The 16,913-nt window shown below is 41.8% G+C and overlaps 1 protein-coding gene across 1 annotated transcript; it reads right to left on the reverse strand.

Moving 5' to 3' along the window:
- Positions 1-2,647: 2,647 nt before the first annotated feature.
- Positions 2,648-3,127, reverse strand: LOC138903102 (uncharacterized). The gene has a single exon (XM_070191016.1). It carries the CDS (start codon positions 3,125-3,127, stop codon positions 2,648-2,650), a length of 480 nt encoding a protein of 159 aa, XP_070047117.1.
- Between the last annotated feature and the right edge of the window lie 13,786 nt (positions 3,128-16,913).

The following is a 16,913-nucleotide window of genomic DNA, read 5'->3' on the forward strand; positions in this document are numbered from 1 at the left end:
CTTCTAAAAATTGGCCGTGATCTGAGCCCCTCGATCAGAAATGATAGAAACAGGAGTGCCATGTAGCCTGACTATTTTCTTGATATACAACTGAGCATACTATTCCACTGTGTCGGTAGATTTAACTGGCAAGAAATGAGCTGATTTCTTGAGTCGGTCCACGATAACCCAGATTGAGTCACACTTGCACGGAGTGCGAGGTAATCCTACCACAAAATCCATATTAATCATTCCCACTTCCATATTGGAATTTCTATATTTTGTGCCAACCCACCAGGCCGTTGATGTTCGGCCTTCACTTGCTGACAATTCAGACACCTGGCTACAAAGTCCGCCACATTCCTTTTCATGTCATTCCACCAATAGACTTCCTTGAGGCTGTGATACATCTTTGTAGAACCTGGATGCACGGAATACCTAGAAGCATGAGCCTCGGTCATGATTCTTTTCCGGAGACCATCTACATTTGGAACACATAGTCACCCTTGGTACCTTAGGGTACCATCATCCATGCCAATAGTAAAAGTCATAGTCTTATGTTTTTGAATCCCCTTCTTCAATTTCACCAAAAATGGATCGTTGTATTGCTTCTCTTTGACTTCCTCAACAAACGATGATTCAGCCCTATTTTGCACAATTTCCCCTCCTTTACCAGAGTCTGCAAGACGAACTCCTAAACTAGCCAATCGATGGACTTCCTTGGCCATTGGCCTTTGATATACCTCCAAGTGAGCCAAACTACCCATAGATTTTCGGCTAAGCGCATCCGCCACAACATTGACTTTCCCCGGGTGATATATCATATCAATGTCGTAATCCTTGAGCAACTCAAGCCATCTTCTTTGCCTCAGATTCAGCTCCTTTTGTTTGAAAATATACTGAAGACTCTTGTGGTCCGTGAATACATCCACATGGACCCAATACAAATAGTGATGCCAAATTTTCAATGCAAAAACCACCGCCGCCAGTTCTAAGTCATGTGTTGTATAATTCTTTTCATGATTTTTTAGTTGCCTAGAAGCATATGCTATAACCTTGCCCTGTTGCATTAGTACACACCCAAGCCCAATTCTTGAAGCATCGCAATATACCACAAAACCCTTTGTACCCTCTCGCAGGGTCAACACAAGTGCCGTAGTTAATCTCGATTTCAACTCCTGGAAGCTCCTTTCACAAGCATTGGACCATTGGAACTTAACTTCTTTCTGAGTCAATTTAGACAACGGAGAGTCAAGAGTAGAGAATCCCTCCACAAAATTCTTGTAATACCCTGCTAAGCCCAAGAAACTACGAATCTCAGTTGGCGTTGTAGGCCTAGGCCAATTCTTTACAGCTGAAATCTTTTGAGGATCAACCTTAGTTCCTTCTCTAGAGACAACATGACCCAAGAATGTGACAAATTCTAGCCAAAATTTGCACTTTGAAAACTTCGCATACAATTGGTTCCAATGAATAGTCTACCAAACTGCCCTGAGATGATCGGCATGGTCCTCTTGACCTCTTGAATACACACGAATATCGTCAATGAACACTATCACAAAGGAATCGAGAAAAGGATTAAAAACCCAATTCATAAGATCCATGAAAGCTACCGGGGCATTTGTAGCCCAAAAGACATTACCAGAAATTCAAAGTGCCCATACCGGGATCTGAAAGCTGTTTTCGGAATATCCTGCTCCCTGATCTTCAATTGGTGATACCCGGATCGTAAATCAATTTTGGAGAAGTATCTAGCACCCTGTAACTGATCAAACAAATCATCTATTCTTGGTAATAGGTATTTGTTTTTGATTGTGACTTTGTTGAGCTGTCGATAGTCAATACACATCCTCAGTGATCCATCTTTCTTCCTCACAAAGAGAACCGGTGGGCCCCATGGCGACACACTCGGTCAGATGACACCCTTTTCTAACAAATCCTTCAATTGTTCCTTTAGCTCCTACAATTATGCTGGTGCCATTCTGTAGGGCGGAATAGATATAGGTTGCGTGTATGGCATCATATCAATCCCAAAATCAATCTCCCTGTCTGGCGGAATCCCAGGGAGCTCATTAGGAAAGACCTCTAGAAATTCATTCACAACTGGCATAGATTCGAGTGTAGGTGCCTCAACAGTGTTATCCGTAACTCAGATCAAATGGTAAATACACCCCTTATTAATCATCTTCGTGGCCTTAAGGTAAGAAATAAACCTACGCTTCAGCACCACATTATCCCCCTTCCATTCAACAACTGGCTCATTAGGAAATTCAAACCTCACAATTCTAGTTCGGCAGTCGAGCTTAGTAAAACATGAATAAAGCCAATCCATTCCCATAATTACATCAAAATCAACCATCGCTAATTCAATGAGATCGGCCAAGGTGTCCCGACCACGCACCGTGACAACACAACCCCTATAAACCCGTGCGGCCATAATAGACTCGCCAACCGGAGTAGATACAGAGAACGGCTTAGGAAGTTGTTCCGGTTCTATCCCAAATTCCATAGTAATATAAGGGGTAACATAGGACAAGGTGGAACCGGGATCAATAAGAGCATATACATCATGAGTTTGGACAGTCAATATACCTGTGACAACATCTAGAGAAGCCTATGCATTCTGGCGACCGCTTATAGCATAGAAACGGTTGGGTCCTCCTAAACTCTACGCACCACCCCTAGCTGCACCACGCCCCGCTGGTACTGGAGTACCTCGAGCTGGAGGAGGTGCTTCAGATGAAACAGCTGCAGAACCGGATGCCTGTGCTGTGCCCCTGCCCGCACCCTGGCGGGATGAACGACACTCCCTTTGAATATGGCCCCTTAATCCGCACCCATAACATATAGGTAAGTTCATGTAGAAGATCCCCAAGTGCATCTTTCCACACCTAGGGCATGGGGGTCTCCCCTGCTGCTGGAATCTCCCTCCTGATCGACCCTGCTGGTGGGGTCCCCTGCTGCCCTGATTGGGCCTGAAACGACTCCCCTGCTGCTGACTAGGCCCTGCTAGCGGTGTACTGGCTGAAGACTGAGCAACAGACTGGGATGGCCTAGATGACCCTCCCCTAAAAGCTGACCTCCCCCCACCGAATGACTCCCCAAAGTTGCCCGCGGACCGGGCATTGCTGGTACCCTCTCGCTCCATTCTGTTCTTCAACTTACTGTTCTCTGTAGCTTGAGAAAATGCTACCATCCTTCCATAGTTCATATCTAAATTTAAGGCAGTTGTAGCGGCCTCATTGATAACCAAGGGGATAAGGCCCTGCACAAACTGGCGCACTCTAGCCTCCATAGTAGGAAACATGAGAATGGCATATTTTGACAGGCGCGAAACTCCATGTGATATTCCCACGCACTCCTACTCCCTTGCTTAAGATTCTCAAACTCTGCGGCATGGGTTGCCCTAGTCTCAGTAGGCAAGAAATGGCCTATAAAGGCATCAATAAACTCACTTCATCTAGCTGGAGGGCTCCCCTCCTCCCGAGAGTCCTTCCACAGCTCAAACCAAGAATAGGCCACCCCTTTGAGGTGGTAGGCGGCCAACTCCAATTCCTCCGTCTCAGTAGTGCGCATAACCCGAAGAGTCTTATGCATCTGATCAATGAAGTCCTGTGGTTCCTCCTCGGGATTAGCACCCGTTAACACTGGAGGATCCAACTGTAGAAACCTGTTCACCCTAGAACTACTAGAATCCCCTTGTTGGCTAGAAGATGTGGGTGCAACATTCGACTTTTGGGCCTGAGAGGCCACTATCTGAGTCAGCATCTGAATAGCTCCCCTAAGGTCCCCATCAGAAATACCAGAGCCGGAAGCTGGGGCTGGAGGTGGAATCGGAATATCAGGTGGATGAACCGTCGCATCTTTAGTAGGTGTAGGAACTGGTGTGGCCTGGGCCGGTGTAGTGGAATCAGGTAGTGTAGCAGTCAGGGGATTATCCTCACCCCTCGGGTATTCACCCTCATCATCAAATAAAGGGTCAACTGCCACTCCTAAGGCAGCATTAGCTCCTTGGCCAGTTCTTGCTCTCTTCTTAGGTGCCATATACTGAAAGTTAAAGGAATGCACGAGTTAGAGGAGGAACAATTGCACAATTAGTTTCATCGCACGATCCAGAATATCAAAGAAGGGTATTGTTCCTAAATGTCCAAGTAGCTTCCAACTTATAGATGTGGTCGACAACACACCAATAAGAAGAACTCTACTCGACACGGCTCCGAGACATCCTAGGACAGTTTAAAATTTTAGACTCTGATACCAAGTTTGTCATGCCTAACCTCGGGAAGCGTGACCGGCGCTCAACCTAGTGAACTCGGCCGAGCAAGCCTGTTAGATACTTTCTACCCAACTAACCCATGATCAAGAAAAGACGTGATTTTATTTATTATACAGTAGGAATCTCACTGATACAAATCCTAAATCGTTTCATTAGTCATTGTGCCTTTATGTTTCAAATACATATTTCTTATAGTTCGATAGGAACAAGTGATCAAACACAACAAAACTTGTTTAACATTCCCAATACCCATATACAACCCACATGGTATCTACGGAGCCTCTAAAGATACAAAAGAAAGTAAAGATGATGCCGGCAACAAGGCCTCGGCTATACCTCAAAAGTGACCAAAATATAAACAAAAGGTACAATACATGACCCCGAAATGAAATGGGGCTCACCAAGTCCGCTGAGAAGAGGATGATGCACTATCTATGATCAACACTGTCTACTATGTAACCACCTGTATCCATTTAAAGATGCAGAGCCCCCGGCAAAAGGGACGTTAGTACCGTCAAATAACACTAGTATGTATAGCTAAACACCAACTCAATAGAATGAATAGTAATACCAGAGGAACAGTCAAAAATTCAATAAGAGCTTCCAAATAATATTAAAACATCAATTTAAAGGTCACATAAGTTTTCAAGTCAACTTCCACGCTATTAGGTTGGGTGATATTTAGTGCCGATATTCCATAATTCACAATGCCTCTGTATTCTTACACGGAGTCCGATCTCGACCCGATCGGCTGGGTCATCTCATTTGAGACATCAACCATAACCATAATTTCAATTATCATTTCTAGCACAGTACCACCATGTGTGCGACATGGCGTCCGATCACGGCTCGATCGGCTAGGCTATCTCACCCAAGACGTTACCATTTTTAACCAACCATCTCATGTCATACTTCTTTCACATATTTCAATTTATTGGCACTAGTGATTACGATTACAAATTCATTCTTGGCACTTGGCCGTATTTCATAATTCCAGACCCCTTTTCCACATTCAATATCATTATCATCATCAACAACAATAAGGATTCCCATTTAGGACATTAAATTCACATATGAGCAATTTGGGAATCTTAGGCACATAGAGGCTTTTCATACAAATTGGGCATAACAACCTTTATTTCGATCTTGACATAAAGTCTTAACATTTCTAACACATATTCCACATTTTTGAACACATCCTCAATAACAAGATAACATGATGAAGCATTTAGAATAAATATTGAACTTACATCCTTCAACACAAACACATTATAAATTGCCAATTCAATAATGATCAAGGGCTTACTCAAATTACACGAACACCGTGGGATTCGATTCTAAGGAGAAGGGGGTTTAGCCAACATACCTCAATTGAGATTCTTAAAACTTTAAGATATTCCGGAATATTAGCCACTTCAATCTATTTTAGCAATATAACAAAATTGAACCAAAATTAGGAAGATGAACATGGTTTTAGCTCATTTGAGAATATTATCAAACATTAGGTGTGCATCAATATTTTAAGCCCCTTTTTGTGAAAAATTCCATCTTTCCCCAACCCATTCTCTATCATTTTTAACTCACATTCTTCCCACATACCTTAGGAACACATGCATCCAAAGTAAGCACCCCCCATCCCCATGACTTACCTCACTAATGGCCCATTCTAGTCACATTTTGAAATTAAGAGTTTGGGTGATAGAATCTTACCTCTTAGGAAGAAGAACTAGGTGCCTCTCTTGATAATCCTCAAGGTTTTAGGTGAGAATTGAAGAACAATTTTGTGAAGATCACTTCTCCCTCTAGGACGTCTCTCTCACTCTAAAAATATCTGAAAATATGATCAAAATGATCCATGGGATGTGTTTTAACGAAATAGGGTCGGGTTTAAAAACTCCAAAAATGAAGATCCGGAACGGGCTCTGCGGTCGCATATGCGACCTCATAGTGGTTATGTGGTCCGCAAAATGACCGCAAAAATGGGGGCAAGAACTGGAAAGGAACTGGTCTGGTCTACGGTCACTATGCGGCCCACAGACCTTTTCTGCGGTCGCATAATGCACCGCAAAACGGTTCTACAGTCGCATAGTGTACCATAGAACCTCCCTCTGAAAAATCCCAATGCAGGATATGCGACAAGAATGCAGCCCGCAAAACGGTTATGTGGTCGCATAATGGCCGCAAAATTGGGCATCAAAAATGCGCCAGAAATTTGCCCGTGTCTGCGGTCCGCAGAGTGGTTCTGTTTCCGCAGAATGGGCCACAAAAATGCGTACTTGTGCCCTACTTTGGCATCACGGAATCCGGATTTTTAGAAAAAAAATTACGGGGCCTTACAGCAAGCCTATGGTACTTAAAGCCGTACTTGCGACATTCTTTTGAGAGAGATGAATGAATCTTTCATAAATCTTTGAATTATTTGTTATATTTTTAAGTGAGATAGGCAAACGGAGAGTAGACGAGGAGGAGTTTGGGATTCACAATGACCTACATGAAAGGGCGAGCTTCCTTGATGAATAAATTCAACTCTTGATACTCAAGTGTCACATTAGAACCATTCGTGCTTAAAAGTTTAACTTGTTGCCTTGTTGATAATTCATAAATGTTATAGGTAATTGTTGGTCCCAACTGATGTGTGATTGACTCACCTTTGATTATCTGGAATGGCTCTTAACTTGTGGAGGGGGGAACTCTTTATTTTCTTGAGGACAAACAAAAGCTTAAATTTGGGGGAGTTGATAAGTGGGGATTTTGATTACTTATTAGCGCCTTTTAGCTTTCGTTTTAACCCAAAAGTGCTTAATTGTGTTCCCGAAAACTGATGAAGTGTACTTAATTGCATAAATATTTGAAGGTGAGCTCCCGAGATGAAATCCAACTCAAGAAGGACTAATTTGAACTCAAGGACAAAAACAGGGAAAAAGATCAAAGTGCGGACCACATAATATCATCTACGGCCGCAGGTCATGAAGCAATTCCATCAGAGAATGTTGCAAGATGCGGACCGCACACAAATTGCGCGGCCGCAGAAGCTGGGTCAGAGCAAAAGTTCAGATAACTTGCACCTCCAGTCCAACACAAATGCATACCGAACAATTATTGTGCGGTCGCAGAAGAAGATCTATGCGGCCGCACAATTCCATGTGCGGACCGCGGAAGAACAAAGTGCGGCCACAGACATTATTGTGCGGACCACAGAAAGAGGGCAGTGCGGCCGCACTTCATTATTATGCGGCCGCAAATTTCCAACCTTTTCAAGTTGAAGCAAGGTGCGAACCGCACATGGAATTGTGCGGCCGCAGAATCTCTGAAAGGGTATTTTTGTCTGAAAATTCCAGCTTTGTATAAATAGAAGAGTTTCACTTTTTAGGTCAATTTTTGACATCAGCTGCTACAGTAGACAGTTTCTTTTACTCTTTTTAGTAGTTTTTGCTATTTTGATCTTTTTGAATATTGATTTCATCATTTTAATTATCAATATGGGTTTAATTATCATTTCTTCTCCTGTTTCTTCTAGTTTAAGCACGGGTAGCTAAATTTTCACTAGGGTTGTGACTCAACCCTAGTATATAAACTTAATGGGTGTTTGATTTATTGCTTGTGTATGGTTGGTTGTTTATTATCTAGCCTTGTTCTTGTTTTTATTTGAAGAATTAATGATTGCAAACATTAATTCATACCTATATGACTTAGTCTCTAGTTGAGAAAGAGAGACTTAGTCTAGGAAAACTTGGCTACCAAGAAATTGGGTCAATCGAGAGATTGATAAGCTCAATTAAAGGGTTGAACCTAGAGATAGTAAAATCCGACTTAAGCTTTTTATCGACTATGTTGTTTGATACCCATTTGGACTTGAGAAAGCCAAATTGGGCAAAATCACTCTCTGACCGAGGGGTATTGAGTGGGTACTTGAGTGTTGATATCTATAATACACCCCGACCAATAAAAGAAGCTTTAAAGTTTAAAACCCATTAGGCAAACACCTAAGTGAAGGTCACAGCCCTAGGACTTTTATATCATTTGGAAAATAACAAAAATAATTTCCTAGTTTCATTCTTTGAACCGCAATCATAGTTTAGTTTAGATTTTTAAACAAAACCAAACATTGCGGAAGTGCAAATTTAGATACACAAACTCATGCGCTAAGATATATACTACTAACACCCATTCATAGCTCCCTACAGAATTCGACCCTGACTCTTGTTGGGTATTACTATGGCATCGACCGTTTTCATAACCTCAAAGAGAGGAATGAAATTGGACGAGATCATCAGTCAATCTATTTCTAAGGTTTTGGAGTATGGTTTTGTTCGTGGACTCCGCTTGCCCGTTCCCACTAGGGTGATATGGTGTTGACAGGATTCTTTTGACCTTATGATCTTCGAGAAACTTTCTTACATTGATGCCGATGAACTGCTTCCCATTGACACACACGATCTCGGCCGGCATTCCAAACCGACATATTATGTGTTCCAAGATGAAATCAATGACTTCCTTCTCCCTAACTTTATCAAATGCCTGGGCTTCCACCCATTTAGAAAAATAGTCAGTCATAAACAATATAAATTGAGCCTTATCGGGTGCCCATGGAAGGGGGCCGACGATGTGTATCCCCCATTTCATGAACTGCCAGGGCGAGAGGACCGAATGTAATAACTCTCTGGGCTGATGAATCATTGGATCATGCCTTTGACATCAGTCACATTTTTGCATGAACTCCTTCGCATCCTTTTCCATGTCGATCCAATAGTCGCCAGCTCTGATTATTTTCTAAACTAACGATTCGACGCCCGAATGATTTTTGCTGGTGCCTTCGTGGATTTCCCTTAGAACATACTCGGTGTCTCTGGGTCCTAGACATATTGCGGGTGGGCCATCGAATATTCTTCGGAACAATGTACCATCTTCGGACTGGCTGAACCGGGCCGCCTTCGTAAGCAAAGTCCTCGATTCCTTAGGGTCCGAAGGCAGTTTTTCGGTCTTCAGATATTCAATATGTTTTTTTTTCCAGTCCCAAGTCAGGCTTATTGAGTACGTGACCTTCCTCCACTCGGCATGACCTTCCTTCACTACCGATCTCATGAGTTGTACGATCGCCCCCGAGTTGAACTCATCGTCATCGACCGATGATCCCAAGTTAGCAAGGGCATCGACCTCGCTGTTTTGATCCCGAGTCATATGTTGTAGACTCTACTCTTTGAACCGTTGTAACATTACCTGCAGTTTATCTAGGTATCTTTGCATTCGTTCCCCTCTGACTTCGAATATCCCATTAACTTGGTTCACCACAAGGAGGGAGTCGCACTTAGCTTTGATCACCTCTGCCCCCAAACTTTTGCCAAGTTCGAGACCTGCAATCATGGCCTCATACTCGGCCTCATTGTTAGTTAATTTTACAATCCTAATAGATTGTCTAACTATATTACCTGCGGGTGGTTTCAAGATAATTGGAAGTTCGAACCCCTTCGCGTTCAAGGTGCCATCCGTAAAGAGGGTCCAGATTCCTGAAGAAGTTCCCAAGTTCAACAACAACTCTCTTTTGACCTCGGGTATTAGGGACGGTGTAAAGTCAGCCACAAAGTTTTCCAAAATTTGAGACTTAATGAAGGTTTGAGGCCGATATTCGATGTCGTACCCACTTATCTCTACGTCCCATTTGGCCAACCGTCCCGAGAGCTCGAGTTTATGCATTATATTCCTCAATGGGTAAGTGGTTACGACACATATGGGGTGACATTGAAAGTACAGTTTTAGCTTCCTAGAGGTGCTTAGCAAAACGAGCGCTAGCTTTTCTAGGTGAGGGTACCTAGTTTCGGCCTCGCCAAGAGTCCTACTAACATAGTAAATTGGAAATTGCGTACCTTTCTCTTCACGAACCAGGACTCCACTTACTGATATCTTCGATCTGCCAAGTACAGGTATAGTTGTTCGTCTACCTTCAGCGTGTGAAGCAGCGGTGGGCTAAAAAACATTGCTTGAGCTCCTCTAAGCCCCGTTATCACTCCGGGGTCCATGAGAAGTTATTCCTTTTCTTCAATAATGAGAAGAAACGGTGGCTCTTGTCGGATGAGACCTCGAAATAAATCGTCCCAAGGCAGCTATGCATCTGGTTAGCCTTTGTACGGCCTTCACGTTGTCCACAACAGTGATATCTTTGATGGCCTTGATCTTATCGGGGTTGATCTCGATTCCCCGGGTGGATACCATGAATCCGAGGAATTTACCAGACCCGACTCCGAATGCACATTTCTTAGGGTTCAGCTTCATATTGTATTTCTTCAATATGTTGAGGGTTTCCAGCAAATGTTTCAAATGGTCCTCTGCTCGTAGGGACTTAACCAACATATTGTCAATGTAAACCTCCATTAATTTTCCTATTTGTTCTTCGAACATTCGATGTACTAGGCATTGGTAAATGGCACCGATTGTTTTAGTCCAAATGGCATCACGTTATAGTAGTAGGTGTCGTACTTGGTGATGAGGGAAGTGTTTTCCTGATCACCCGGGTCTATCCGAATTTGGTTGTACCCGGAATAAGCGTCGAAAAAATAGAGGATCTCGTGGCCAGCGCGATCGATGTTAGAAAAAGGGAAAGAGTCCTTGGGACATGCTTTATTCAAATCTTTATAATCCACATACATTCTTAATTTGTTCTCCTTTTTGGGGAATACTCCTACGTTTGCTAACCTGTCCGGGTTTTTAACCTCCCGGATGGACCCTATTTTAAAGAGTTTAGATTCCTCATCCTTGATAAAAGCATATTTGGCCTCCGACTAGGGTCTCCTCTTCTGCTTGACCGTGTGGAACTTCGGGTCCAGGCTCGGCCTGTGAGTGGTTATTTTCGGCGGGATCCCTGTCATATCAAGGTGGGACCAAGTGAAAAAATCTTCGTTAGCTATAAGCTTTTGAATGAGTTTTTTCCTGAGCTAGGGATTCAACCCCGTGCCCAGGTATACCTATCGATCGGGCAAGCACTCGATCAATACGACTTGCTCCAGTTCATCGACCATCAATTTGGTAGCATCAGAATTATCGGGGGCTGTGAAAGACCTGGGAACCCCATAATCGTCGTCCTCACCCATCTAATGCTTCTCCGGTTGGGACGGAGCCAGTGTCAGTAGTTGCTATTTGGTTTCTCCCTTGGTTACCGGACCCAGCTTCTTTGGTGCCGAAAGTATTGATATCAGGACCACCTCGTCGACCGCAACCATCTCTTTGGCGGCCGGTTATTTCCCGTAAACTATTTTTATTTCTTCTGGCATCGGGAAATTGAACACCTGGTGCAGCGTTGAAGGTACCGCCCTCATGTTGTGAATCTATTGTCTTCCGAACAGAGTATTGTACCTCATGTTCCCCTTGATCACATAGAACTTTATTTCCTGAATGGTCCCGGCGGTGTTCACCGGTAACGTTATCTCTCCTTTAGTGGTCTCACATGCCATGCTGAACCCGTTTAGGACTTGGACCACAGGCATAATCTGATCCTGTAGGCCGAGCTGTTCCAGGACCCTCGATCTGATGATGTTGGCCGAGCTACCTGGATCAATTAACACACATTTAACTCGAGATTTATTTATGAGTACTGATATTACCAGTGCATCGTTGTGGGGCTATATGATCCCCTCAGCGTCTTCGTCGTTGAAAGATAAGGTTCCCTCCGAAACTTAATCCCGAGTCCATTTTTCCCTTATGATAGATACTTTGGTTCCCTTCAGCATCGGCCCCTGGGGAACATCAACCCCATTGATGATCATGTTAATGACATGCTGAGGTTCCTCCTGTTCAACTTGTTTACCAGGATCTCTGATCCTAAAGTGGTTCTTGGCTCGATCACTCAGGAACTCTCGGAGATGCCCGTTATTGAATAGTCGGGCTACTTCCTCTCTTAATTGTTGGCAATCTTCTGTCCTGTGACCATGAGTGCCATGATATTTGCACATTAGTTTAGGATCCCTTTGGGCTAGATCATATTGTAGAGGTCGAGCCCATTTGGTGTCATTGATACGTCCAATGGCGGATACGAAGGCGGCGACGTCGACGTTAAAATTGTACTCCGATGGCCTTGGCGCTTCTTTCAGCCCGATGGGCCTGTCGAAACTGTTTTTGCTCATGAGTCCCCAGTTGTTTTTACGTCGATCACTTCTTCTTTCACTTTTCACGGCGATTTGCACAGAGCCACTACCTCTTTAGTCTCCTTTGTATGGCTGATACCGATCCCTGTTCGACCTTGGTTCACGATCAATGTCTCTCCTGACTCAATCAACTGATCTGATGGGATAAATGAACCCGGAAGGGGCCCCGAGTTGATCATCTTCGACCTTTATTTTTGATTGATACCGATTATGCATGTCGGCCCAGGTGACAGTCGGGTACTCCACCAGATTTTACTTCAACTGTTGTGAAGCCAAAGAGCTTCGAACATTGAGTCCTTGAGTGAAGGCTTGAACGGCTCAATCGTCTGCGACCGGAGGCAAGTCCATCCATTCCATTTGAAACCGGTACACGAATTCCCTGAGCATCTCATTATCCCTCTACTTCACTTTGAAAAGGTCGGACTTCCTGGTCTCGACCTTGATAGCCCCAGCGTGTGCTTTTATGAATGAATCTGCAAGCATAGCAAACGCGTCAATAGAATTAGGAGGTAGGTTATGATACCATATCATATCTCCCTTGGATAAAGTTTCCCCAAACCTTTTCAGCAGGACAGACTCGATCTCGTTATCCTCCAAGTCGTTCCCTTTGATGGCGCGTGTGTAGGAGGCTACATGCTCATTTGGGTCGGTCGTTCCGTTATACTTAGGAATCTAGGGCATGCAAAAAAAATTGGGATCGGCTTCGGTGATGCACTCGAAGGAAAAGGGTTTTGAACAAACTTCTTAGAATCCAGGCCCTTCAATATCGGAGGTGCTCCTGGGATTTGATCAACTCTGGAATTGTAGGATTTCACTTTTTTGTCATTGGTGTCGATTTTCTTCTCCTCCAATTCTATCCGTTTTGTAAATTCCTCGAGCATTATTATGATCTCGGGGTTAGTCCTCGATTCATTTTCACTCGGCCTCTCCGTTATCGGTTCATTTCTACGGGTGACTTCCTGGGATGGCTCGGGCTCAACCTTGCTCGGCGCTCGGCTTTGGTTCTGCAACTGGGCTATCGTTGCTTGTTGAGCCTGTAACATTTCAAAGATCACTAGCAAGTTGATCCCATCGTTTTCGCCATTGTGCGTATTCTGGGCAATTGATCGAACTTCCCCATGTACGTTGTTCTCGGGTTCGGTAGGCAAATTTGTGTTGATGGCCAAATGCGAACTGGCGTCGATGGGGTCTGCCACCGGAACTCCGCCGAGATCGACTGGGGGCACCTCGTTACCGGGTGTTGCATTGTTGTTCTTGCCATGGTGGCTGGACTCCGCATCAATGTTTAGAGGGGCAGACTGTGGGTTTGACATTTCGATTTTAACTTGGAATCAAAGACATTTCAAAAAACAAGTGTAAAATAGGGTGCGTTACGGGAATTTGTATTAAATTACCACTATTATCCTTAGCCCCACGGTGGGCGCCAAACTGTTTACCCTCAAAATCGAAAAACAATTAAATTTGTAAGTGATTTTAAGGATACGCAGATTAATTTGATACAAAGCGATAAATTGAATTGATATTGAATAAATAAAGACAAAATAAATTGAATCCACACGAGTTAGATAGTTTCAGCCTTAATGAAATAGTCCATCTCGATCCGAGCTCACCAAGAATGGTATAGATGAAAAAGAGCAAGAGCCGGAGACAAAGAAAATAATAATATAATTGCTTTTGAGTACGTGTTACAAAATGTGTCAAATGAATGATTAGACCCCCTTTGTATAATAGGGAAGTCCTATTTTAGGTACAACTCTTTAAAAGGTAAAAAATCTTTTGATTCGCTGATTGCTGGTTCCTTATCAATACGTGCCGAGATTTTCGCCTTAACATTTGGCCGGCCACGGATATTTAGGCCTTCTGTTGGCTATGCTGGATTGTATGACAACGTTCTTCGAAGTCGTTCGAGGCTAGGACCGATTCTGGGATCATGGCCTCGATATTCTCGAAGGCAAGCGTCATGCCTCGGGTTCTAGTCCGGTGGGACTTTGGCTCGATTTCGGTCCCTTATTGCCATATCTCGAGCATGACTTATCTTGTCGGAGGTTAGGATGCACCATAAGCTCGATTTCACCCGTATATAATTGTAAGATTAAGCACTACGTACGTAGGCATAGCCACCTTTTATTCTTTAATTAATTCAATCTTCAAGATAATGTAAGCTCATTATAATTTTATTTATTTAATACAAGAAGAAACGGTGCCAATTACGAGGCAAAATGAGAAATGATGAAATATAGTTTTCCCAATAATGAGGATATCCAAAAATAATAAAACTCTCGAAAGTCGTACGTACGTTAATAAACATTTCTTGCTAAACTTTAAATTGAGTTCACAGCTGTTTTAATGTGTCAATTTTTCAATTTATGAGCAGTTTCAAATATAATGATGGAAAATAATGTGTTGACTTAATCATGAAGGATAGTCATCCATATAATTGTTTATTACAATTTTTCAGTCCTTAATTAGTTGATAAAAGAAGTTCAATGAATTTCATATTTGGCTTTACATAAAGAAAAGTCAAGAAATTGATGCTGGGATCAGAGAGAACTTGATGCTTAAAGAACTAACAGGTGAATGATTGATTTTCTTACTATTCAGCAAACCATGGCTATATAAGATTTGACGTAAATATTATCCTTATAAAAATCTTATTACTTGGGAACTTTTCATTTTTTTCATTCTGGAGATAAGTTCTATTTCTAATTTTCAAATTGCGAGATAAATTCCCATGTCAAATATTAATTACTAATAGTTGTTGGATACTAAGAGCATGTTTGGCCAAATTTCTTAAAGGGTCAAAAAAGTACTTTTTGATAAATTTAATGTGTTTGGCCAAAATGAAAAAATATTTTTGAGCAACAGCCGAAGTAATTTTTCTGCTAATGGAAAAAGTTACAAATTCTAGCTTCTTCTCAGAAGTAGAAAATTAATTTATTCAAGACAAAAATAACCTTACAATAAATTTATATTTTACAAATTATCCCTCGTTAATTTAACATTGTTCTTCCCCCTTCCCTTTTCTTCTTATTTCTATTATACATTTCTTCTCCTTTTTATTTTAATCATATTTTTATTCTCTTTCTCATATTCCTAAGAGTAGATTTTAAATTTATATTGAATGATGTATTTTAACATATTTAAATTATCATGTAGACAATAAGTAATATCAAACACTCAAAGTTATTGCTTTGGAATAATTATATTTTATATTGACTGACATTTTTAATTTATGGTTTTTACTTTACGTTTTATATTTTAATTAAATTCTTTTATAATAAATGTTTAAATTTATATTTCTTTTCTAAATAATACTAATCGCAAATTAAACCTTTATTGTCCTTTTTCGTAATTTGATACTTAAAAGTACTTTTTAAGAGATTGGCCAAACACAACGAGCTTGCAAAAAGCACTACTCAAACGAATTGGCCAAACACAAACTACTATTTTGCAAAAGCACTTTTGAACAAAAGAATTTTTCAAAATAAGCAAGTTTTGATAGCTTTGCCAAACAGGCTCTAAAAGATACTGAAGTATTCAGTATTCACCAAATTCTATTATTTATAATTACAATTTTGGTCAATCATTTCTTGAGCAATATCGATCTATCAAGGTTTTATGAGCTAGATGTTAGGTGTTTATCCTGATTTTCTTACCATGTTTGGTTCTCCTATATCTTGAAGGAAGGGCAATGTATTTATTATAATTGATTTTTTCTTTTACGAAAAGAAAAATATAATTCTTCCATATTTGGCTAGTCCCTTTTCTCGGAGGAAAAGTCTTTGTATTTCTATAAATTGAGGATCCTTCCTTCTCATTCAATAGCAACCACAATGTAGCCATATGAGGTTTGAGAGTCTTGTTTAGGGGGAAAACTTTATGGAATAAATGTTAGTGTATCACTTGTGTTCGCCTCTTCGTGAGGTTGTTCTCTCGATATTTTGTACTCTCTTTTATATAGTGGATTGCTCATCTCCCGCCGTGGACGTAGGTCAATTGACCGAACCAAGTTAAATGTTTGTGTCTCTTTTGGTATATTTCTCTTTTGATGTCTGATTTATCGTCATTCAAGGTTTGCTTACTAGCTTCTGCATGGCACCTGATTTTTTTTATCCTAACAAGTGGTATCGGAGCCAATGGTTTGGCGAGACGGGTATGGAGATGGCAAAGTAAGCCTCTCCTTGGGCTTCGGTGACAGTAAATACTGGGATCATGTAGGTGGCACACAACTAATCTCCAAATGTGTTAGATACTCTTAATCTCTTAATGGTGTGAGGCCTTTTGGAGAGAAAACTGTGTGGGCTTGATCCAAAGAGGACAATATCACACCATATTAAGAGTATCTTTTGGCCATTTTAGCCTAACAAGTGGTATCAGAGTGAGGTTCAAGACAGGTTCATCTTGGCGGGTTTAGTTCTAGTCGCAACCTATTTGACGGTAATTATGATTTTGTTTGAGAAATTTGACCGGAGTGCTTCTTACGTTGAGAAAAACTTTACAGTGGAGATTTGGAAATGCGGCTTGTT

This window comes from Nicotiana tomentosiformis, chromosome 12 (assembly GCF_000390325.3).
Source record: "Nicotiana tomentosiformis chromosome 12, ASM39032v3, whole genome shotgun sequence".
Taxonomy (NCBI): domain Eukaryota; kingdom Viridiplantae; phylum Streptophyta; class Magnoliopsida; order Solanales; family Solanaceae; genus Nicotiana; species Nicotiana tomentosiformis.